This window comes from Marmota flaviventris, chromosome 14 (assembly GCF_047511675.1).
Source record: "Marmota flaviventris isolate mMarFla1 chromosome 14, mMarFla1.hap1, whole genome shotgun sequence".
NCBI classification, from domain to species: Eukaryota; Metazoa; Chordata; class Mammalia; order Rodentia; family Sciuridae; genus Marmota; species Marmota flaviventris.
In genome coordinates, this window is record NC_092511.1 from 182,444 (window position 1) to 206,026 (window position 23,583).

At 45.2% G+C, this 23,583-nt stretch overlaps 1 protein-coding gene across 5 annotated transcripts in view; it reads right to left on the minus strand.

Moving 5' to 3' along the window:
* Window positions 1-2,578: 2,578 nt before the first annotated feature.
* Sh3yl1 (SH3 and SYLF domain containing 1) overlaps window positions 2,579-23,583 on the minus strand; it is a 30,537-nt gene continuing 9,532 nt past the window's right edge. For 4 of the 5 annotated variants that reach the window (XM_027937859.2, XM_071601303.1, XM_027937857.2 and 1 more), the window contains 9 exons: window positions 23,166-23,276; window positions 21,323-21,436; window positions 19,244-19,308; window positions 11,457-11,569; window positions 10,468-10,596; window positions 8,879-9,041; window positions 8,278-8,356; window positions 4,706-4,762; window positions 2,579-2,804 (listed from right to left, as the gene is read on the minus strand). In XM_027937859.2, the coding sequence (XP_027793660.1) occupies window positions 2,614-2,804; window positions 4,706-4,762; window positions 8,278-8,356; window positions 8,879-9,041; window positions 10,468-10,596; window positions 11,457-11,569; window positions 19,244-19,308; window positions 21,323-21,436; window positions 23,166-23,276 (1,022 nt within the window). In that variant the 3' untranslated portion in view covers window positions 2,579-2,613. The remainder of the gene's footprint in view (window positions 2,805-4,705; window positions 4,763-8,277; window positions 8,357-8,878; window positions 9,042-10,467; window positions 10,597-11,456; window positions 11,570-19,243; window positions 19,309-21,322; window positions 21,437-23,165; window positions 23,277-23,583) is intronic. The other variant, XM_027937858.3, reaches the window with a different exon arrangement.

The window sequence follows — 23,583 nt, forward strand, 5'->3', positions numbered from 1 at the left end:
AACAGATCAGCTTTACTGTGGCCATCCTGTGTGAGGACTGTGCCAGGACACCTGGCAGCTCTAGCACCTCTGATCTGAGACTGATCACTGGTCGGCTACAGCTGTCAGCTAATTGTCAGCAGAAACAGGGTTTACGTTTGAACTGTCCAAACTAAAGCCAGTAGTTTCCAAAGTGAGGCAGGTTATTTTGAAATTTATTGTTACATACAAATGGGTAACAAATATCTTTGGCACTAAAGTGGGTAATCTGTGCAATTCCTAGAGAGCTTTGCATCTTTCAGAGTTCTCATAGTACTGAACACAAAATCAAACAAGCTTTCTTGAGATTGCAGAGAAAACTTTAAAACTTTAAAAACTTTAAAAGCATGGGTTCACATACTGATTCTACTAGTAGGATTTACCCCGGGATTTATTCCTTCCTCTCAGTGTCTAAAACCACTGCAATGGCTTGTTTTTTCCTCTTTCAGAAATCTATTGTGCTTTCCCTCCATCAGGACAGCTTCAGTTTGCCTTGAATAAAAAGGTGCTCCAAAAGTACCTGTGGACCAATGACCCGAGTCACCCCTGGGTATCTCCATTTGATCAGTGACAGAGGGAAACTCTCGAAGAGCAGTCACCCGTTCTGAAGCCTGGAGGGCCATCCTCTGTGGCCCAGGGAGGTCTCAGAGCCTTCCAGCCAGGTTTGGGACCAGTGGGCTGTAAGCCTCCTCCTTCAGGGAGGACAGTCTGCCTCATCCCAGGTCAAGTAAGAGAAGCTCAGAGCAGATCCCAGCAGGACTGCAGGCTTAGTGCAATCCGGTTGCAGGGAGGTATTCTGAACTTCATGTTGAGGGGAAGCAGACCTTTCCGCGGCTAGTGAGCTGCTCAGCGCCACACACAGGCAGCAAACTGTGGAGCAAAGGAAAGAGCTTCCTAGTTCAGCCTGACTTGTCCCTAGGGCCCACACAAGCTCACTTGGAAAAACTGCGTAAGCCATCAGAAAGGGCTCTTTCTGACGCAGAGAAAGGTAGTACTTGCTAATTTATTGATCTCATATGCTCAGCAGTATTCAAGGTGCTTTGGTCAGTCACCAAAGGTGGGGAAACCAAGGCACGGAGCAGCTAGGTCACAGTTCTTCAGGTCACAGTTGTGAAGGCAGCTCCTGCTTGCAGTCTTCACCCCCATGCTGTGCACTCTGCACAGGACAGGTTTTACTGACTGCCATACCCCATGCTCTGCATGGGGCAGATATTTACTGCACTACTCAAGAAGCCTGGGTCCTGCCCAGAAGCAGAAGGCTCCCCTTTCTGAGTGTTAGAGGGCTGGCTAACAATCCTTGCCCAAAAGAAAAGTTAACAGAAGCATAACAAATTGATTCAATTGTTCTACACAGGAGTCCTCAGAATGAACACTCAAAGACCCACCAAAAACCCCAGTTTCATGCTTAGGTTCAGTGAAGTGTGGAAACCGTGCAGAAAGGTGACTGCACAAAAGGTTGCTCTCTGATAGTGGGAGCTGAGGGAACACAGCCAGCCCATCTCTGCAGGTTCTGTTTGGCTTCTGATGCAGCATCCCTTCCTCCAGATCCAGGGCAGGAACGGGGACTCGTGATCTATCACTTTCTGATATAAAAAAAATTTCTTTATGGCCAGTTCCAAGACAGAAAGTCAGAGAACAGGTAAAGATTAGAGTAACACTTTGAGGTTTAATGGCTGGATTTGGAGGAAAACGGTTTTAGTTTCTGTGACCTGCCTCAGGGAAGAAATTCTAGTCTCTGTGCCTGGGGAGAGTGGGAAGCAGGAGGATGGGAGTTAGCAGAGTGCTTCTGAGGCCTTCATCTGGGCTGTTGCTTTCTGAGCCCCAACACCACCCACGATCCCCATAATTCCGGGGAATGACCACAGTCATCCCCCATTGCAGTTTCCTGCAAAAAAAACTTCAGTGGGGATTTACAGTTGACAACTTTGCACCTGGTATACCAGACCTCTCCATCTTTCCAGTGCTTGTGAGAAGCAGCCTTTCCAAGTAGGCAGCCTCTCTCCCTTGGGGCCAGCATTGTGTCTGGGGCAAACATGGGTGAGCATGTGGCCCAGGTGTCCACAGGAAAGAACAGGTGCCTCTTCATTTTCACCAGCTCGTTTAACCCTCCAAACTGCAGTCAACCATGATCAAACTTTACCGAGGCTCAGAAGTTCATTGATTGACCCAGTGTTCACGTGACTTGAGCACTGCTACCAGTCCACATGCAGCACTGAGTGCTCCAGGAAGTCACCAACTGCTCTGAGACAGTTTTGCTAAAACTGTCTGGCTAGACTAGACGTTTGCTGATGTCTGACAGTGAATACAAAAGAACCATGACCACACAGACGGCAGAGTGTTCAATGTTCAGTGGTGCACACCATGAAATCAGCACAAAGAGTTTGAGGTCTCTCAGGTCAGCTGTTATTTTAGAGAAAGAAATATCTTGCGTTTTGGATTAACATTTTTCAGGAAAGAAGTATTTTAAAACCTATTTTGAACACTGCTGAACTGGACAGTAGACCCTGTCATTTACATGTATATATGTAATTGTAATTACACACACACACACACACATATGTAACTGTAATTATCAAGGGAGAAAATAACAAAACTTTAATTCATGGTTACATAGTTGGCTGGAAAAATGCCAGTTTGGCCACGAAGATTTCCTTCCCACCAATCAAAATGTGAATCAGTTTTTGATGTAACTATGATTTTGTCTCCAGCTTGGAAATTCAAGTCTCCCGGCTGCTGTCCTTCAAAAGAATACAGCGCTGTCACTTCTATTGGCTGATTTGAACCGCCTGAAATAAGAAAAGGCCTTCTGATCATTCTTGCTTTTGAGGGGGAAGTAGCATGTGCAGGTGGGTCAGAAGATGATCACTTGAGGGTTAGGGTCTGTGGACTGGCACACAGTCTGTGGAAGGTGCGCACCGTGAAACTTGAGTTTTTTTCCTTTGAAAAGAGCAAGTATGTGGCAGTAACATTTCCCAAATTCACATACAAGTCACAACTACACACTATTACATATATAATGAAATGTTTAGGAAATGTATACGGCTATAATTGTTTGAATTTTGACCCATAAAATAACATTATTCATACTTTGCCCATTTTAAAGGAATAGTCATTGCCATGGTCTGAATGTTCCCCCAAATTCCTATGTTTAAGTCCTGCCCCACCAGTGGTGATCATGAATGGGATTACTGCCTCATAATGGGCTCCTGCCAGCAACAAGGGCATGGTAAGGAGTGTGCCTGAGAGCTGGGGTGGAGCTGGCACCACACATGTCTCTGCACACCTTGGTCTTGGATTCCCCTGAAGAACTGTGAGGAGGGAGACTGTCCAGGGTGGCCTTCTGGGGTGCTGTGACAGCCAGGGGGCCTGCTGGGAGGGTGCTCACTGGGGTGCTCTGTGGCCACCCGGGGGGGGGGGGGGGCCTGCCGGGAGGGCAGTCCAGTGTCCATCAAGAGGCGAATTGATAAAGAGAATGTGGTGTATGTATACAATGGAGTTTGGTTCAGCCATAAAGAATGACATTGTGTTGGTTGTAGGGAGTAGAAGGACCTGGAGAGCAGCACCGTTTTAAGTGAAGCAAGCCAGACTCAGAATGCCAAGTGTCACATGTTTTCTCTCCTATGTGGAAGCTAGAAGGAAATAGGGGGGAAAGGTACCTCATGAGAACAGAAGGAGAGCAGGAGGACCATGGAAGGGGCTGGGAGGGAGGAGGAAGGAGAGGAGAGGTCCTGAGGGTGGCACTGATGAAGTCACTTCATGTTTGTGTGCAGATGTGTCATATGAAACCCAGGCCCACCAGGAAAGAGAGTCTGTGGCACTGTGTCTGCATGATAACAATCTGGGTACCTGATTCCTTGACGCTGCATTTACATGAAATGGCTAATTCCTCACGGGCATTAGTTCTGTGGTGTATGGCTTTGTGACCTTATTTACCTTATTTATTACAGATTAATAGGGCTCTTTAGACCTCGGAGACCATTTGTGAGCCACTCACTTTTATAAGTAACTGCTTAATTCTTTCAAGGAAAATTTCTAAAGATTATTTTAAGTAAGTCAGGTTGAAGGGTTATTTTTTTACTATGGAAAAGCTTAATAAGTTTCATTAAATAGTTCCCAATAACAGCAAAATATTTGAAAGGAAAAAAATTCTTAAAAATATAAAACTCATGGGGCCCAAACTTTCAGAGACTGCAATAGTGATTGTTGGAATGCAAAATTACCAAATGTGCACTCTTCTCACTAGGCACCCAAAGCCCTCTGTGGGCAGCAGCTGGCCCTGTGCAGGTGTGACTGCAGGTGGTGGGCAGTGGCCTTCAAGAGCTCAGGTACCCTCATCTTCTCAGATTAGAAGCCAGTGAGAGCACACAAGCACTATGTTTCACAAGAAGCACTTTTGAAACAAATATGGAAATCCTATAAACCACAGGGGATGAAATATGCTCTCAAGATTTTCCCCAATCTACCAGATTGATTAGAAAGTTTGATTATAAGATGGATGAGTCACTCTTTTTAAAATTATATATATATATATTCAGTTGTAGATGAAAACAATATCTTTATTTTATTTATTTATTTTTATGTAGGGCTGAGGATCGAACCCAGTGCCTCACATGTGCTAGGCAAGCGCTCTATCACTGAGCCACAATCTCAGCCCATGAGTCACTCTTAATAATCTTTTGTTACTTACCAACTGTCTCATGATAGCTGGAAAGCTCAGGATACAGTTTATGTTCATTTCTGTTACCTGCAAAAAAGGGGGGAGGATTTAGAAAGGTAATTAGTGTGTACTGTATCATAAAGCACACAGAAAGGCCAAATCCTGCTCTTGTCCCTCAATCACCTTAAGACGCTGTACACAGTAGGAAACCAATATTCAGTCGTGCTGTAAGTCAAAAGGTATACCTGAACAGATACACCAAGTTCAGGAACCCGGTACCTATGACACAAAATATCTGTTTCCAGAAGCAGCCATGAAAAAGCTAAGTGAACAAGACTGTCAGCCCAAGCCAGGGACTTCTGAACATCCCCTGGCTTACCCTAGCACTCACTTCAACCTTCAAATCATATTTCAACCTTGATGCCATTTGTCCCAAAATGTTATAGTAATGTGTTAAACTGTATTTTTATGTAGCATTTTCCTACAACAGAAATCTGTATGTAAATTTACTTTTTAAATTTAAGCAAGCACAGCTTCTATTAAATAAATTCTTATAATAGATTGAGTTATCATTATAATCACTATTTATAGATGATTGATCAAAATTTAAGCATATTCTGAACTCTGTTAGCTTACTAAACACAAAAGTAAAATTGTATTTGAAAAGCATCTGAATAGATGAATGAGGCTTTAAAATTCATTCATTTGCACAGGTCACTTCTTCTCATTGTTGGAATGACATCGGCTCAACATCCATTCATGGTTCAGTGCACTTTTCTATAGATACAGGTGCTCAGAGAGGTTCTTTTTGTTTTTGAAGATGGGCCTCACTATGTTGTCCTCCTGGGATCTATGATCCTCTTGCCTCAGCCTCCCAGGTGCTTGGGACCACAGGTGCCACCCCCCACCCACAATAGGAAAAGTGGTTTTTATAAAAACTAGAGAAGACTAGAAGGAGGGAATTTATAGCAATGTAACTGAATTATTTTATAGCCCTTCTTAGAAGCCAAAAAATAATTTAAAAAGCTCACATTTATCATTCATCAAAACAACATATTTGTAAGATAATAAAACATTATATAACTTTTGTTTAGGTGATGAATAGCTATTTGATTTTTTAAAAAATAATTACTATATAATGAGACTATGAACTACTATTTTCATTATAAAAGTAGATAAATTTCACTTAGGTTCTTCCTCAATTTTGTTGAATATAAAGAAAGAGAAATCACTCCGTGGAGGCTCTACTGTCCACCAGAACCATTCGCTCAGGGCACTGGTATCACATCCATGTTTCAAATTGGCCTGCTTTTAGGGCTGCAGGCAATTTCACTGGGTGAGAATCAGCATGCTTGAGAGTTTGCTTTTCCTCTTCACATACAGAAAACAGGGCAGAAGATGCAGATGGAGCCTGTACACAATGCTCAGTGGCTGGCTTGGAGGAAGAATTCCAGGACCTGGGATCTGGAAACTGCCCTGAGAGATGCCTGAGCCCACAGGTCCTGGCTGGCATCTCTGTGAACCCTGAGGACGGGCGCACACCTTGGAGCTCAGGCAGTCAGACACAGTTGCAAATGCTGGTGGGCAGGACAGATACTCCAAGGGATGTGCTGTAAGAAACTGACTAGAAATAATTTGGGGTGAATAACCAAATTTCAGACCAGCAAAATGTGCGCCCCTTGTGATTTCCTGCACCCTGGTCTGGAAATGGAAAAGTGTATTCCAGTCACAGGAAGGGCACAGCTCCAGGAAGGCCCACTGGGAGACACGGCACCACAGCAAGGCAGGTCTCCAGGTGATTAATTACAATACTGGGGCATGAACATGAGTTCATAGTATGATTTCAACTAGAACTGAAAGATGGCAGAGGAGGAAATGCTAAGGTAAATGATCTTAACATACAGGAAGAACAAGTATCCAGGAATCAGAAATAAAAATAGCACAAGTAATCCTGGAGAATGCAATTGTTTATCTGACATAGGAAGACCTTTGTAACCATGATTAAAACACATAAATTCATAAAAACTAGATGGTTAGGCAAATTTTTACATAAAAATTAAAGCTCTCAACTAGTAAAACATGAAAAATAAAATAAAAAACACATAATAAATGTAAAAAAAAACTACTGCAACCCAATGACAAAGCCCCTGAAACATAGATCATTTTCAAAAATTGAGAAGGCAACAAACATTCCATTAGGAAAAAAAGAACCAAGGTAATGAAAAGACTGCTCATACAAGAGAAATTCTACACACTGGTAATCTGAGATGGTTGACTTCACAATGATGGGGATGAAAACTTCCAGTCTTGACGTTCAAAGACTTGGGAATGCTCCAGAGCCAAAAGCTGTGGGCAGGGATGTGAACATTTTGAAGGTAATGTTATTCTGGGAATGTCGTGGCGGGTGTGTATGTGGTGGTGAATGCGTGGGGGAGAGCAAGGTAGGGGGAGAGAGTGGGAAGAATGCAGGTGGGCAGCCTGTGGGGCGAGCACCCATATATCCTGGGGATGTTTGGGAAGGGGAATGTGTCTGGCAGAATGCTCATAGTGGAGCATGTTTCAGGTGGACTGTGTGTGTGACAGGGAAGGTATACGATGTGGAATGAGCGTGATCAGGTGTGGTTGTGGTGGAGAATGCTAAGAACCCATGTGAGGGAGCTGGGCTGAAAACTGGAGAAAATAGATGTGAAACAGGACTGAGGAGTCCGAGAAGGAGCTTTCTACTCTCTGAAGAGCTTCAGTACATTTTCTAATCCTCTTCCCATAGTAAAAGTTACACATTCATATGCAATCTCTCCCTCTATACAGAAATCCACTAACAGCAGAATCTTTGAGTTGTGCTCCAAAACACTGTAGCACAGTGCCTCTTATATAATGATTGTCCATTACATGAAAGAGCACCAATTTTAGTATATTTCTATTTATAGCTAATTTGTATATATGAAAAACAGAAGTCTCAGAGTTACTATCATACTGATAGGTAGTAAAGACCCAAATTGGATGTTTTATAAACTTCACCTGAGAACGTCCTGAGATCCCAGGAATAGGTGGTAAAAATAATACTCAGAAACATAGGTGTGAGGGCTGGGGTTGTGTGTGGCTCAGTGATAGAGTGCTTGCCTAGCATGTGCGAGGCACTGGGTTCGATTCTCAGCACCACATATAAATAAGTAAATAAATAAAAGTCCATCAACAACTAAAAAACTTTTTAAAAAGAAAAGAAACATAGGTGTGAGAACATACCCCAGAATAGGTTTATGTGTTCAAACTGGTAAACCTCAGTGTGACAAAGTACAGGCGGGTGGGCTCCTGTGCTTGGATCAGTAGCATAGCCATTTCAGAAGAAAAGACAAAGTAAATGGTAAAACTTGAAAGATATATCTCTTTGTAGCTTTAAGAAAGCATCTCATGAGTGAGAACAGAAGTTTTCAAAATCACATGGCTGAGAACTCAGGATACAGAAGAGACCCAGCATTTTCTTTTTTCTTAATACGCCATTACTTCTTGTATTTGAAAAGTGTAACAATGTTGCTTGAAGTCTTAACAAACTACTTATTAATTACTTAATTATAATGTACTTAAATTGCAACAAGAGTATGTACTTTGAGAGCTGGAGCTCGGCTGGGCTGCTGCAGATGACCCCTGTGGTCTTGAGGACGGCTTTGGAGGTAATTCCTTAGCCTGCGAGGAATGACAGTATGACATAATTCTTCCGTCCAGTTCACACTTAGCAACATAGGATGCTTTTGCGTCTAATGAGTCTAAGCAGCAACGTTCGCCCCATGCACTTACTGAGGTGGCACACTAGGAGCTGACAGGGACCTCTGGCACTGGGAACGCCGAGTAGGCCTGGGTGGGAGGGGGGCTGGGCGCGACTGGGCAGCCCAGGGGAGGGCAGTGACCTCACGCACTGTGCGGCAAGGGCCAGGCTGTACAAAAGGCTGTGGTGGGACGTGGTGAAACACCCACAGAGTTTGAGGATGTGGGCTTGGCATGGGGTTAGTGTGGCCGTCCTCCCCTTCAGGAAGTCTGGCCCTGAGATGGCACGTCAGGGTCACGTGACATCTTCACACTCACTGCCATGCAACTGAAGTCACACGGGAAGTGGAGGGGTCGTGGGGCCTGACACCAGGGACAGAGGACAGAGGGCTCTACGGAGGGGATTCCTGGGACGCGAGGAGACCAAGGGCTAAAGCTCAGAACCTTGTGTAGCTCCCTGGCTGCTCTCCTGGCGTTGGCGCGCTGCGCCTCACTCTCGTACTTCTGGGTGAAGGAATCAAGAATCTCATAAAGATCTTCGGCTTGTGCAGGTCGTGGCACGTCTCCAAATAAGATGTCACAGGCTCGAATGTCCTGGCAGTAGAATCTGAGAAGAACAGGCCATTAAGAAAGTTGTTTCCGCAGGCACAGGAATGTCTCTTCTGCAGCCATGCGCTGTGGCTCCCGTGGGCCGGCCTCCCCAGCCGTCCTGTCCCGCTCTGCAGTCCCCTCAGGTTGCCTCCAGAGACAACTGCCCTGAGTATTCTGACGCGCACCCTTCCTCCGTAGGCACAGAAAGCACACAGACCCATTCTTATGCATCTACCACACACATCTACATGGAAAGGGTTACAGAAATAACAAAATCGTGCAGTTTTATAGGTTTTTCCCTTTAAGTTAGTTTCTTCAAAAATGGTAGCTACACACATGGCTGTGTGATTTCTTTAAAATGTTTAAAATGTTCATTTTGTTAAAATTAAAGATTTGTCTTATATGTTTGGAAGTCCTGCGGTTCATTAAGGACTATATTTGTCTTAGTAGAACTTTAGTGGAAATATCAGCCAAAGACCTGGAATCAGAAGTTGATGAAGCATTCTTAAGTCCTATTTCTCAGACCACTAAATCCAGCAATGAGAACTCTGGTTCCACAGCATAAACGGCCCTGTGTCCTCACTCTCCCCACCAACACTGCTTTCAAGTGGCTCCCAGACGCTTTAATGTGAGGTGTGCTACTGAGTTCTCTTGTCCCCTGTGGTGGTAGGTCTGTTCCTGGCCCTGGGGAAGCTCTGCCAAGCAGCACTACCTGGGTCACAGGCAGGCGGTCTGGGCCTTCCTGGGGTTCTGGAAGTAGCCTGCCCTCAGTCTCAGCCACAATCCTAACTGGACTAAAGTGGGGCAACATCTAGGAGCGGCTGGGAAAACTCTCCAGAGGTCAGTTAGAGAGCAGCCTTCATCCGTAAGGACTTCCAAATGCTTTTTAAAAACCAAACTGTATTTCTAATTAATATTGGTCTCCATTTGATAAGGAGGGAAGGCAAAGGCAGAGTGTAATAGCAGAACATCTCTCACAGTGAGGCCCATTTCATTTGACCTGCAAGTTTAACGCGAAGCCCTCCCTGGACCTTTACAAACATGTTGAAGTGGGGTCTCTGGCCAGCAGAGTGCTATGTAGCAACCAGTGAGTGCTCACCGTCTTTAGGGTGGTAGTGAAAAGATAGCATGCTGCAACCTTCCTTGACGGGACAAAGGACAAGCATGCCTAGGAGACTGTTAGAGGCAGAAGGTATATGTAAACAATGATAGTGCTGGAGCGATGCAGTTTTCTTCTGTTTTTTTTTTTCTTCTAAATTTTCTATAAGTATGTATTACTTTTATCTTGTATGTTTCAATATAAAATATATGTTTAGAGTCACATCTCATTATATTTAAGAAAACATACACAGGTACTCTGTAAACTAAAGAGCTGTATCAGTTTTGAACTATCATCTTCTTGTCACCTTCTAAGTCATTCACAATCTGCAGCATGAACTTACTTCCGGTTAGTTTCTTTCCTTTCAATTAGACAGCTCCCTTCTAGAGAGATGCCTGCGAAGAGTCCCCTGGACTTGCAGTATGTGAAGACAGCTGCAGAGCTCCTCAGGGCCACATTTCCTTCCAGGTTCCTGAAAAGCACGGAGGCCTGAGATGACAGAGAGCACTGTACAAGCATCACTCACTCCAGGGGGTCTGGCAGGGTCACTTCCTGATGGCTGCAAGACAGCTTTGAGGTGCCTATAGGGAAAGCAAGGCACCAGAACAGACAGAGGGTGCCCGACTGGAGCCCTGCTCTGCAGAGGACGCATGGACAGCTGACACCCTTTAGACATGGAAACAGCTCCAGAGAGCTGAAGAACTGGGTGCAGTAGGCACACCTGTAAGCCCAGTGGCTTCTGAGGCTGAGACAGGAGGACTGCAATTTCAAGGCCAGTCTCAACAACTTAGTAAGGTGAGACCTTGCCTCAAAACAATAATAATAATAATAATAGAAAAAAAAGAGAGTGCTGAAGAGCTTGATTTCAACTAACATCATATCACTTTCATTAAAATACATGTCTTTCAGATGATTTTTCTGTGTGACTTTCTTAAATGTGAAATTTTCCCACACTGCTTAATTAACCCAAGAAGAGCACTTCATCAACAGAGAAGGAAAATATGCAACTTCAGTGTTGTGAATATCCCCCACTTCAGCACTCAGGACTCAGAAAGAGGCTTCCTCTTCTGGCCCTGCCATCCTTTACCACCCACCGACCTTCCTCAGAGCTCATGGTGAGTGTTGTTCTGCGCTGGCTGTTTTGTGTCTTTCTTCTTCTTCTTTTTTTTTTTTTTTTTGCATTGGCTTGATAACCATCTCTGGCAGATGCAGAAATCATAAGTTTGTCTATTTTAATTAAAATTTCATCTCAAGGCAAAAAAAAAAAAAAGAGGAGTTTTTAAGTCTTTACCGCCTTTGATATCTATTCTAAAACCACTTTATAAACCTTACCTTCCCAAGGGCCCAACAGCCACAGTACAGTTCCCTCCAAGTGTCAGATTCCCACCTTTCGCAAAAGCTTCAACAGCTCTATCATAGTTCAGAATTATCACCAGATCCGATACCTAAAAGGTAAAACCAATTTATTTAAAAAGTTACAACTAAATATCATTTAAAATAAGGTCGATTAAAACTCAAGCAAATCCTAATATAATGTAGTAAAATTTCGTGCAAACAGAGAACAGGAAGCAATGTTCTGAGCTAAGACACCAAGAGTGCACAGGTGGTACCCCAAGCCCTCAGCCCCAAGCGCTAGATCTGTGCTCCCGGGGCACCTGGCTCTACTCCTTGCTCCAGCCAGCACCCAGGTATAGGAGGCTACAAGCTGCCACTCCTGTTGCCAGGACCGTCCAAGTGGGGCAGGAGGGAAGTATCGACATGCCCTGTGATATCCTCCACTACTCTCTCCAGGAGAGCCAGACTGGAATGGTGTGTGTATGAAGTGTGTCCCAAGAGCTCATGTTTGAGCTGGTGCAGGAGTGCTCAGAAGTGAAATGATTAGATCTTGAGAACTCTCCCCTAATCAGCACACCGATCCACAGCTGGATTAACTGGTAACTGTAGGGAGGCTGGTTGGGGCTCGAGGAGGTAGGTCACTGGGCATATCTTTGGGGTTTATATTTGTTCCTGGTGAGTGGAGCTCTCCCTCTCTGCTTCCTGGTGGTCATGTTCTGAGCTGTTTTCTTCCACCACACTCTTCCCCATGATATCCTTCCTCACATGAGCCCAGAGCTATGAAGTTGGTGTTTATGGACTGAGATCTCTGAAACAGTGAGGCCAAATAAAGTTTTCTTCCTTTAATTGTTTTTGTCAGGTTTTTTGTCACAGTAGTGAAAAAGCTGACTAAAACACAAACCCAGGAACCTAGGAAGCTGCACTGGCAGATCCAGGCAGCACCCACATAGTGCTCTGGGGGAAGCTGCATGCACACCCCCAGGGAAGTGCAGCCAGGCACTTGGCCATGGATGTTCACAGTGCAGGAGTAACCTGGTTTCCATTAGCAATGCCCACTACTGGGAGTTTGTTTTCCTCTAAGTAGAAGGAAAACCTGGGATAAGAGCCAGCTGACTGCTCACTGCAGGTCCTGCTGTGTCAGAGCCCAAGGTTAATACCCCCTTAAAGCTTCCCACAGGGCCATGCAGCAACCCAATGGCCATGTGCACCAGGCAGCTGGAGGCAATGTGATCTTGGGGGGACTACTGAGCCACTCGAATCCCTGGTTTCCTCTATATAACATGGGCATAATCACAGTAGCTGCATTTGTAAGGCCATTTGAGGATGAGTGGGAATCATGGCGAAGCCAAGCCTGGAGTAGTCCTCACATCTCAAAAAGCACAGAGGCCAAGTCAACCTTGACAGATGCTTTGACTTGCCCATTCTTTACTCTCTGAATGTTTTCAAACCAATGCTTTTGTTGACCTACAAAAAAATCATGTTATTACCAAAGGAGACTGTACTTGAAAGGACCAGATGGGAGTTCCTAGTACAAGAGGCTGCTGACCCATGTGAAAGGCTTCCCTGTGGCACCTGCCGAGCACTACTTGCACTTCACATACAGGCGATCTCTGAGAAATGGGGTTGAATGACTTGGAGTGACTTGCATTTTCTCTCAAAGCTAAACCCTTTGGCAGTGATCACAGCCTGTGCCTCACAGGCACTTGCAGATGACAAGACGGCCTGGGTCTTGCGCTGTGTTCAGCATCCACACCTGGAACATGTACACCTGCCCAGGACCTTGCAGCTGCTCTAGTTGCCCTGTCCTGCTCGGGATGTCTCAGTTAAGCATGGAAAAGCTCTAAGAGGCAGTTAAGGAAAAACATCCATCTCTAATCTTCTATCCGTCTCTGTTCGGTTCCTTTGAAATGGGAGTAAAATGATCCTGTGTTCTTTCGTAATACCACTAATGAAGCAGAGAATCAGGTCACAGCTCCACAGACAGCTCAAGCAGCACGTGAGTACCAGCAGCCCCAGGCTTACTTCTGGGGAGAGAAATAAGCACAGAATGAGGAGCAGAACAGGTTCCTGCAGGGGCACCGGCAGGGGGAACACTGCCATAGGGTGAGAAGCCATGAGAAAATGTGATAGGTGCTTCCTTGGTATTAATCAATAAGATGCCAGTTTGTCAATTAAACAAATCTGTAACTCTAAGGATTAACCTCTGCAGCTGCTGCTCGGAAGCCTGCTGGGGACTAGCACCACCTCCCTCTGCCCCTGCTGCCATTTCCAGCTAAGAGTCTGGCTTGTATGTGAATTGGGGCTGCCAACTTGGGCACCAGATAAGGCCTGGGGTTCCTGCATGGCTCTGTGGGAAGCTTCCTGCCCACCGGCACAGCTAAGCTGCCCTCCCCTCCCCACTCTCTGAGCTCTTCTTGGCAGGTGAGGGCTCCGGTGTGGGCCCCAAGGTTTCCTTGCTCCCAGCATGTGGCCAGATTTACTGCAGAACCAACCTGGGACCTCTCCCAACACATCCCACTCCTTACACAACAGGTCCTTCACACTGGCCTCTAACAACATCACTCTTCAGCTAGAGCCCAGCGTCCTTCCTCCTTAGGAAGGCAGAAGATAAGCTCTCCTTGGAAGCAGTTGAATCGTTTCTCCAAACTCCAGTGAAAGCAAGATTTCCCAGAGTTACTAATGCAATGTGAACTCTGAATTTGGTACAAAAGACAATTGGATAGATTCCTATCCAATACTATCCAGTAGTCCCCCCATAACAGGTCCCACAACAGGCCACTCTGGGCCTCTGTGACATTGTTTCCTTCACTTCTCTCAACCATCTCTCTTTACCAATCTCTCCTACCAAAAGAACTTTCCCCACCCAAACTACCCCTTATTCCAGATGTAGGCAGCCATTTATTCATTTAGAGGGCTACTCAGTACACTCAATATCCAAAGGAACAGGGAGTCAGTACCCAACTCCCACCTTGCAGAATCTGAGGTCCAAACATGTCAACTGTGCCTGTGGCTCTGGCAAAGTGCAGGGTTCCTGGTGTGTACAAACCAGGATGAAGCTGTGGGTGGTGAAGGTTCCACAGTTACTGCTCAGGAGCATCAGGCAAGCTGCCTTTGCTGAAGCCACACCCTGTCCATAGCCCTAGTTGTCAGTTATACACTCGGACAGCAAGGCATGAAAAGAACCACATTAAGATTTCAGTCTTTCTCCACTAGGACTCTCTCAGCATTAAGCCCTGGTGCTCTAAGGGTTGGTTCAGGAAGATTCAATACTTTGCCCAATGTTCTAGGGCTAAAAGAAGAGCTAAAACTGAACTTCTTAGGTGGACTCTCTACCCTGTCTATGGTACATCTGCCAATCAAATGCTCTCTGAAGATGGAGGGTTTTGGAGCAGCAGGAAGTTGGCTCAACACACACTTAAAGGGGGAATGCTTCCAGAGCAGTGCAAAGAGTCCCTGCAAACCAACAATAACTTGAAAAATAATTAGAAAAAGCACTTCCCATCTGTGGAAACTGCCCCACAGGCAAGCAATGTCAACAAAGTGATACACACGCAGGAACTGTGTTCAGACTTGGCCGAGGTCGCTGCAGCTGGTGACACTGGTGCTACACACGCAGCGCAGGTTCGGCTGGTGGGCCACCCTACAGGATAGTGGCACAAGGACACAGCCCCTGGCCCCAGCTTGTTGTTGCAGGGGCTGCAGCCCAGGGGCTGTCTACAGCCCCTCCTCAGGCCTTTCTACCTGTTATGATTTGATGTGAGGTGTCCACCAAAAGCTCATGTGTGAGACAATTCAAGAAGCATCGGAGGAAAAATGATTGGGTTGTGAAAGTCTTAACCTAATCAGTGAACTAACCCCCTGATAGGACTAACTGGGTGGAACTGAAATGGTGGGGTGTGGCTGGAGGAGGTAGGAATTGGGGACATGGATTTGGGGTATATATTTGTATCTGGCAAGTGGAGACCTCTCTCTCTGCTTTCTGATCATCAAGTGAGCTGCTTCCTTCTGCTACACTCTTCTGCCATGATGCCCTGTCTCACCTTGATCCCCAAGGAATGGAGCTAACTGTCTATGGACCGTGACCTCTGAAACTGTAAGCCCCCAAATAAGCTTTTCTTCCTCTACAGTTGTGCTGGTCAGGTCCTTTACGTGGCAGTGGAAGAGCTGACTAAAACACAACCTGTGTGGCAGAAGCCTACCCAGGAGTCGCAGGGCCCTTCCTCCTTGGGCTGGCTCACCTGCAGTCGCGAGTTCTCCCAGAAGACAAAAGGCTGTGACTGCCCAGAGATGCTCGAGTCACGCTAGTGAAGCATACCACGGTCCCAGCCTCCAGCTCTGGAGGGATGGCATGGAGATTTTGGCCAGAGAGAAGTGCAGACTTCAATCACAGTTCCAAAGTTCCCTGGGGAAGCAAGCTGAACTGAAGCAGAGTGGCAAGACAAGGTCTCTGAAGACACAGTGAGCAGCAGCTGGAGCTCCATGAAAACAGTGGAGCAATATGTTGAGGATGAAGCCATCAGCAGGCTAACAGCCGAGAGACATCAACAGTCATCAACAGACAGCTCCACAGAGACCAAGGAAGAGCCCTGCTGTCTGCGCACCACGCCTGCACCTTTCCAGGAGCGGCTGAGGATGCACTGAGACAGCCCAGCAGAATCACTAGCTGAACAAGTCCTCAGAATCAGCTGCGCTCACCCTTACTGTAAAGACACTGACAGGGGCCGGACCTCCTGAGGTGACCAAGCGACTTCCAGGCAGATCCTTATCATAGAGTGTACACAGGACGAGGATGGCTACAGACAAGAACTGCGTAAGCACCAGATAACACAACCCTAAACGCCATCCCATGTGAGGCTCCTTGACAAAGCGTCATTAAGTGACAAGGATGTGTGACCCAAATCATGGGTTTTCAATAAAAATTATGAGACAAGCAAAGAAGCAGGAGAACATGACCCAAACACAAGAAAAGCAAACATGAGTAACTGCCTTTCCCATTTAGCAGACAGAAATTGCTCAGATTATGTTCAAAGAATTATATGATTAAGAGGCAAACTCTGGAAAAGGAGAACATTGCCTCAAAGATAGAGCACTTCATCATTGCTCAACTGGTGCAGACAGAGGCCACATAAAGAGCAAGGAGAAGTCCTGGGACTGAAAACAGGTGACAGATATGAAGAATCCCCTAGAGGGGTTAACCGCAGAGCTGAGCAGGCAAAACAGAGTCAGCGATGTAAGGAGAGATCCATAGAGAACCTTAAGACTAAGAGAAGAAGGATGAGCAGATGCCATCACCACGAGGTACAAGGTGCCAATGGGGATGCCAGCACCATAGGGAAGAAACAGAGGACACTCTCCAAGAGGCCATGACTGGAAACATCCCCAGCTGATGATAGGAGCAGACAGTGTTCCCAAGCAGAACAGTGAGCCCTGAGCAGGCTAGATGTGTGGAGATCCACCCCCACACACAACTGCAAAAGTGCTGGAACATGGAGAAAAATCTCAAAGGCAGCAAGAGAAGGAGGACTCACCATGTGCAAGGAACCTCAGCAAGATGCATGCAGGTTTCCCACCAGGAACAGCGGAGACTGGGAAGCCCTGAGATGGCAGATCAGAGTCCTGAAGGGAAAACTGTCAGCCCAGAATCCAATACCAGCAAAATCGCCTCTGGAAATGGAGGTAAACTAACACGTCCCCAGACCAAAGGAAAAAGAACTGGGGGATGCTGTTGCTAGTAGACCCATTTTACAAGTGCTGCCAGTGACATCTCCTTAGGTTGAAGCCAGGGGCCCTAGGTGGCAATCAAAACCATATAAAGCAGAGCACTGGCAAAGACAAGCATGGAAACAGGAGCAGGAGTGCACACGTCTCTCTCCTTGGTCCCTGACCTGAGTATAACGCACAGTTTGAAATGCCTCCTGTGAACTGTGTTGCTATGCCTGCAACTGAGAAATGCAATGTATCTGCCACCAGCAGATCAAAGGAGTGGGCAGGGGCAGGGCTGAGTTGCAGAATGGACACCACACCTTTTGTCCCCTGGAATCCACAGGAGCAGTCATGCAGGACCACAGGTGGCAAGTTAGAAGGCCCATAGTGGGATCAGAAAATAAGCACCTGCTCTCAATTCTTCACTTGATTTCTTTAAAAACATGACATTATATAACTGCCAACTGTAAAATGTATAATTGGGCTTATAATTATAGATGTAATAACACATTCATAGCAAAAAAAAGGAGAAAAGGGAATATGACTAAATAAAACAACAATTCTATGTCTTACAGAATAATGCTAATATAAATTTGAAATAGTTTTTGCTAAGATGTGTTGTAAACTCTACAGCAACCACTAAAAATATGACTCAAAAATAATAAAAAATCAAAAGAAAAATACAACTTTGGATAGAGAAAACATGTAATGTCAGACACCCATCAAATGATACCGATAATACCAGTACACACAAATGGATTAAACGACCCAACTGAAAGGCAGAGACTGTCAGGCTAGAGTTAAAAAAAAAAAAAAAAAATCCAACCACATGCTGCTATGCACACTGCAGATCCAAAGTTCCTGGCAGACAGCGTAAGGGCAGCCTCAGGGAAGTGGCAGGCTGTGCTCTTTCTAGCCTCCTTGCCCATTCTGACCCAAGCAGACAGAAATGCTGGGCTGGTCTGAGACCACATCTGTGCTGAAAGCTACACATCCTTCCTGCTGATGCTGGAGAGTGACGGACAGACAGCTCTAGCATCACTGCCCCTTATCATCTCTAAGGGTTGGGCTCAGAGCAGCAGTCTGGCCACATTCAGAAAGCTTCAAGTAGGTTTCCAAATGTTGGGAAATGCTTTTTATTATCTCTACTGAAACTGATACCTTAAAAAGCTAGTAATTATCGTTTATGCCTGTTGTTTAAGTGAAATTTCAGAGTTGATTCCCATTCTGTCATGAGGATAAGCTTTGCAATCAAAAGTTCTACATATGACAAGCTGAGTAACAATACAACCATTCCAAGCGCTTTTCAGGTATAAACCCATTTATTCACTCATCAGTTTAAAGCCAGAGGAAGGCTATTTTCACCTGTTTCACAGAGGAAAAAATTAGGCCAAATCATGAAAGACAGCTCAGGAAGAACTGACTGAAATGTGAAAAGAAATGATTTTAGCACATCAGGAGATCTGATTTACCAAGAACTTAGTAGTAAAGCAACAGATGAAACTCTAATAGCGTGGATGAGTTGACGCCACACCTTTTTTGTTGTTGTTGTTGAGGATGAAGCCATCAGCAGACAGACTTGTAAACAGGGACACCCCAGTGTGTAATTCCTAGTCATTTGATAACCTCCATAATTATGAGGAGATAAGTCATACACAGAAATAACATGTGCTAGCATGCACTTCCAGAATTTGAAGGAAACTGTGTTTAACCACAGATGGTGACGCCCTGTGTGGAGCCCGCCCACCTAGGGAGTAAGCAGTTTTGCAGTCAGTGACCCACAACTGCCAATGCCAACAACCATTTGTCAGACCCTCCTTCCAGGGAAAGGAACAAAAGCTTCCTAGGGGAGTCAGAAGAAGGTGGATGTGGTCAGGGTCTGCACACACAGGTATGCCTCAGGTGAGATCTCTAGCACAGAAAAAGAAAAAAAAAGAACAAAGGGGAGGCAGGGGAGGGGGTGCAGAATGACAATAAGGGGGAACCATTCCCCAAGGCATTAGACTAGAAGCCAAGGGAAACCTATGGCTTTCACATGTTGAGACTCAAGGGCCTCAGGGACACACACGCTACCCACTCACCTCGATTCCTATTTCAAATCCCCCGCCAAGCCCAGCTATCCCGATGGCTGAAGGTGCAGACCACGCTGATAAAACAAAAACAAAAGCATACGGTAACATTAAACACCCCTGACATATGAACGACTGTGGAAATATAATAAAATGTAAAAGATGGCTTTTTAAAATTACTTAGGTATTTCTCTATGCATTTAAAAATATTCTTTAAAAAGCATATGCAGTCTTCCAAAAGCTGAAGATACTTCAAAGGTGTTAGATGCTTACTATGGGTTTGAGATTCACAGACTCACGTCCTCAAGCTCCCCGCCAAGATGTATAACCCTCCCTGCCAACATGCATAACTCCAAACTATTGTGCTGTCTGCTACCTTCAGCTGCCAACATTTGTACCATTGAACCTCAACTCTAGTCTTTGGATACAATTTCATCATAGACAAAAGGTATCAGAGGATTCAAGAGTTCATTTTCACTCCTGGGGTGAACTAATACTGAATTCTTTTCATTGTCAATTCTCAGGGCAGGCTCTTGTTCCTAGAAGAGCACAAGTTATAGACAACAAGTTCAAGATCATTAGAATTCTAACAAGGGAAGTTTCTTTACATTTGGAAACCAAGTGCAATAATTCCATGTGCCATGATATGGTATATTTTAGGATTTTTGTGTATTTTCTTCAATATAAAAAGTTACGTTAAGGGAGTCTAGAAAGTTGGTGGGGGTGGGAAATCATGAGAAAGGCCTTCTCAGGCTCACTCTCTGCCTCAGCAGGCTGATTAAGGAAGTCAGTCTGATAATGCCAAAGCTACTTTTTACTTATGCTGGAGCTGCCCTGGCTCACAGGCCCCTGGGAGGAAAACTCATTCTGTCTCGCTGCAGTTTTTAAATCCCACCCACCGCCCCACCTGGTATGCAGCCACTGCTCAGGATGGAGAGGAACTGAGGTTCTGGAATGGTAGAAAGGTGAGTTGGAGCTGACAGGCCCCCAGGGCTGGGTGCGGGTGGGTCCTGCACCAGCTCTGCCCAGGGGCGCCTTCTAGCTCCAAGAACTTCCTGCAGATACCAGTCCCACCTGGCAGGCAATCCTCAGAGAAGCTACATTGCTCAGCTTTACTGTTGAAAAGTCTTCCCATGAACAGTGGGCAATGCTTTTTGTTTTCAATTTTTGAAGATTAGGCTTTTTAAGATTATTTTAACGTTTGTGAAAATAAACTTTTTAATTAACAATTAAACAGTTTTGATCTACATGTTTCTTTGAACTTTCACATGAAGGGTCTGAAGAGGGAAGATGCTTGATGGATACGATACAGTGGCTTGCAGACTAGGTCTTGCGGTGCAGCCCCAAATCACAGCCACACATAGAGCTATGACGCCGAGCCACACTTCAAGAGAGCCTCAGTTTCCCAGGGGGCGGTGTGGAGGAAACAGTGAGTCCAACCATCTGAAATTTAAAGAATGTGTGTTCCACGAACACTCCTATTTATTGTAAGTGTAAATTACTATGTTTTAAAATATCTATTAGCAGAGCAGTGTGTTCCTATATGATGGACAGCAAATGTCAAAGCACAGTAGAGGCACTTTGGTGGTCACAACACCTGCATACATTATAAACACTGCTACAAGTGTTGGTTCTTGGGATTCATGGCAAATACACTTTGACTTCATCTCTGAGAGGTAAAGTAGATTTCACCCCAGAAAGTAACAGCCAGTTAGACTGCCTGGGTAGGTTCTCCCTTGGTGGTTCTTCAAACACTGCAGATATTACCGGGTCCCACAGAACCACAGGTGCTTGCAGATGGTCCTTTCTTCCACAGCAACTTCAGAAAAAATGAGAGAACAATACCAATAAAGATGGGGAAGAGCATTCACAGTCAGTGACAGACAGCAGACACTGCCCCGTTACGGGCTGTGTGGAAGACCTGCAGAACGAGTATGAAGCAGGCCTGCCCTTGAGTCCTACCCATCATCTCCCAGGCTTCCTTCCCAACAGGCAGGATGTCATGTCCAGCTCCTGCCATGCCCTCCATGGAAGCATCCTTATGGAAAGAAGACAAAAAGGAATTGTGGTACTGTACAAAGGTTGACTTACTTCCGTCTGGAAGGCGGGCCAGGACGATCCCACTGCCTCCTCTGGCAGTCACCAGGAACCCAGCTTTGATCACAGACAGAATGGCAAGGCCTTTGGCTTTGGCAATCACATGGGCTACAAGAAGAAAAGCAAACAGAAAACCAAAGCGTGAGCAAAAGCAGTGTGGGGCAGAACTTACCCTAACACAATGTAGAAAAGTTCACCTTTTGTTGATGTGAAAACTGTGATTCAAGAATACCAGTCAAGTGATTTTGCTCCTTTAAGAAGTTGTTTAGCATTATAAATGATCTGCTATAGTATTCAATTGTACTACTACTTCACTAGTACACTGAAACTATAACTCAATTTCTAACATACTGGTTTATTCACATTTCAGAGAATTCTGTATAAATGAGGGTGACTAATGTTGGAATCCACTGAACACAGAACCTCAGTGTTCTGAGAATCTACACAATGGCACAGCTTCCAAACCAATGATGAGGCCCAAAGATACCCATGAAATAGCTCCAAAGCTCCTGGAGTCATTATATATCACCTCTGCTTAGAAGCAGCAAATACAACAGTATTTCTTTAATGAACAGGGTTCATATGCCAACTATGTCTTTCCAGATTGTCCATCCAAATCCAGGAACATCAAGTGCCAGCACAGGGAACCTCTGAACAATGAGCCTTTTAGCTTTTCATTTACAGCCTGGGATGTACAGCAAGACAGAATTGTGCTGTACAACATCCAGGGGCATGAACCACACTGGCATCTTAGGCTGGGAAACACTGTCCACCCAAGCTCACGTGTGTGGACCCCTGGGCCAAGAGGCTTCCTGTCCCCTGCTGCAGCACACTGCTGGGCCACTTGGGGTTTTTTCCCACATGCCTGTTGTGTGGCTCCCTGAGGACCTTCTGGGAAACGCAGGTCCCTGAGGCCTGGGAGACCCCTCATGAATGCCGAGGGGGCCCAGCAGCTCAGCCATTTGCACCTAGCAAGCAGCAGAGCTCCATTCGCTCCAGCTTTTCAGGGCGGGAGAACCAGCCAGGCTGAAGTCAGAAAAAATGATACTACTATTAACGTCATTACACCAACAAGCATTTTAAAGCTCCTTGAAAGCTGTTAAATGACTTCAGAAAGTCTAAGAAAAAACTATTCAACACATGACACAGTCATGTACTGGGATTAATAATTAGTCTGCCACATACCCAAACCAACTACCTGTGGAGCTTCTCCATAGGAGAGGAGTATTCCATGCAACACTTTGGAAGTAACTGATGACCCACAGATAGGAGCTCCAAGCACTCACCTGAGCACACAACAGTCTCATGAATATGTTATAAATACACATTTTGCTGGCCCCACTGCTCAGAATCTGGTCCAGTGGGTCAGAACAGGGTTCAGGGCCTGAGTTTTAATGACAAAGGCATAGTGATACACAGCTGTGTTGGAAATTATTGATAAATGTCTCTGTACACCACTATAGAATCTGGTATCTCAGATGGAAGAGAAAAGCACAAAATTAAAACTTGTTTTTGAGGTTGTTAACTTTCTTACTAGCTAGTAAGTTTGCAGGATTTGCTTATGCAGCACTTAGAGTGGGGCAAGTATAGGAGAACCAAGAAGGCTCCGTGAAGGCTCTGGCCCAGCATCTCTTTCGTAGCTGGGGGAAGACCCTGCCCCTGGCTCAGGCCGCTGCTGCCTTGCCCAGGAGACCCAGGACACCGCAGGGATCATCCCTGAGAAAAAAAGGTGGCCTAAATGTTTACTAGTCTCTGTGGGATCAGCAGAGCGATGCTGGAGCAATGCTGAGGAATGCAGAAGGGCAATGTAGAAAAACACATTCAGAGATTCACCCACCAGGAATGATCTTATCAGGTCCATTTCTAGAAGTTATTTCCGTGAATTCTCTTAGGATTTTAGCAGCCTTCTTTGCTTCTGATTTCAGATTGGAAGGTATAGGGTTATTCACTGAAAACAATTTTTTAAAAACATATTTTAATGAAAGAAATCTACATTAAGCTTTAATAAATCATATCCCCCCAAGGAAATGGCTTGGTGTTCTTCAATTATTGACTACTTTGTCTTTTTCCTAAGACATCAAATCTACTGATTAGAAAACCCTAAGCTCTCAAAATCTCAGAAATCATAACATTGTGGGATTCTAAGGATGAGAGAATCTGGTCCACAGTCCCACTTTGGGTCTCCTTCACATCATCAATGCACCTTATGACTATCAAAAAGATTCAGAATTTAAAAATTAGGAAAAGGTGCATTT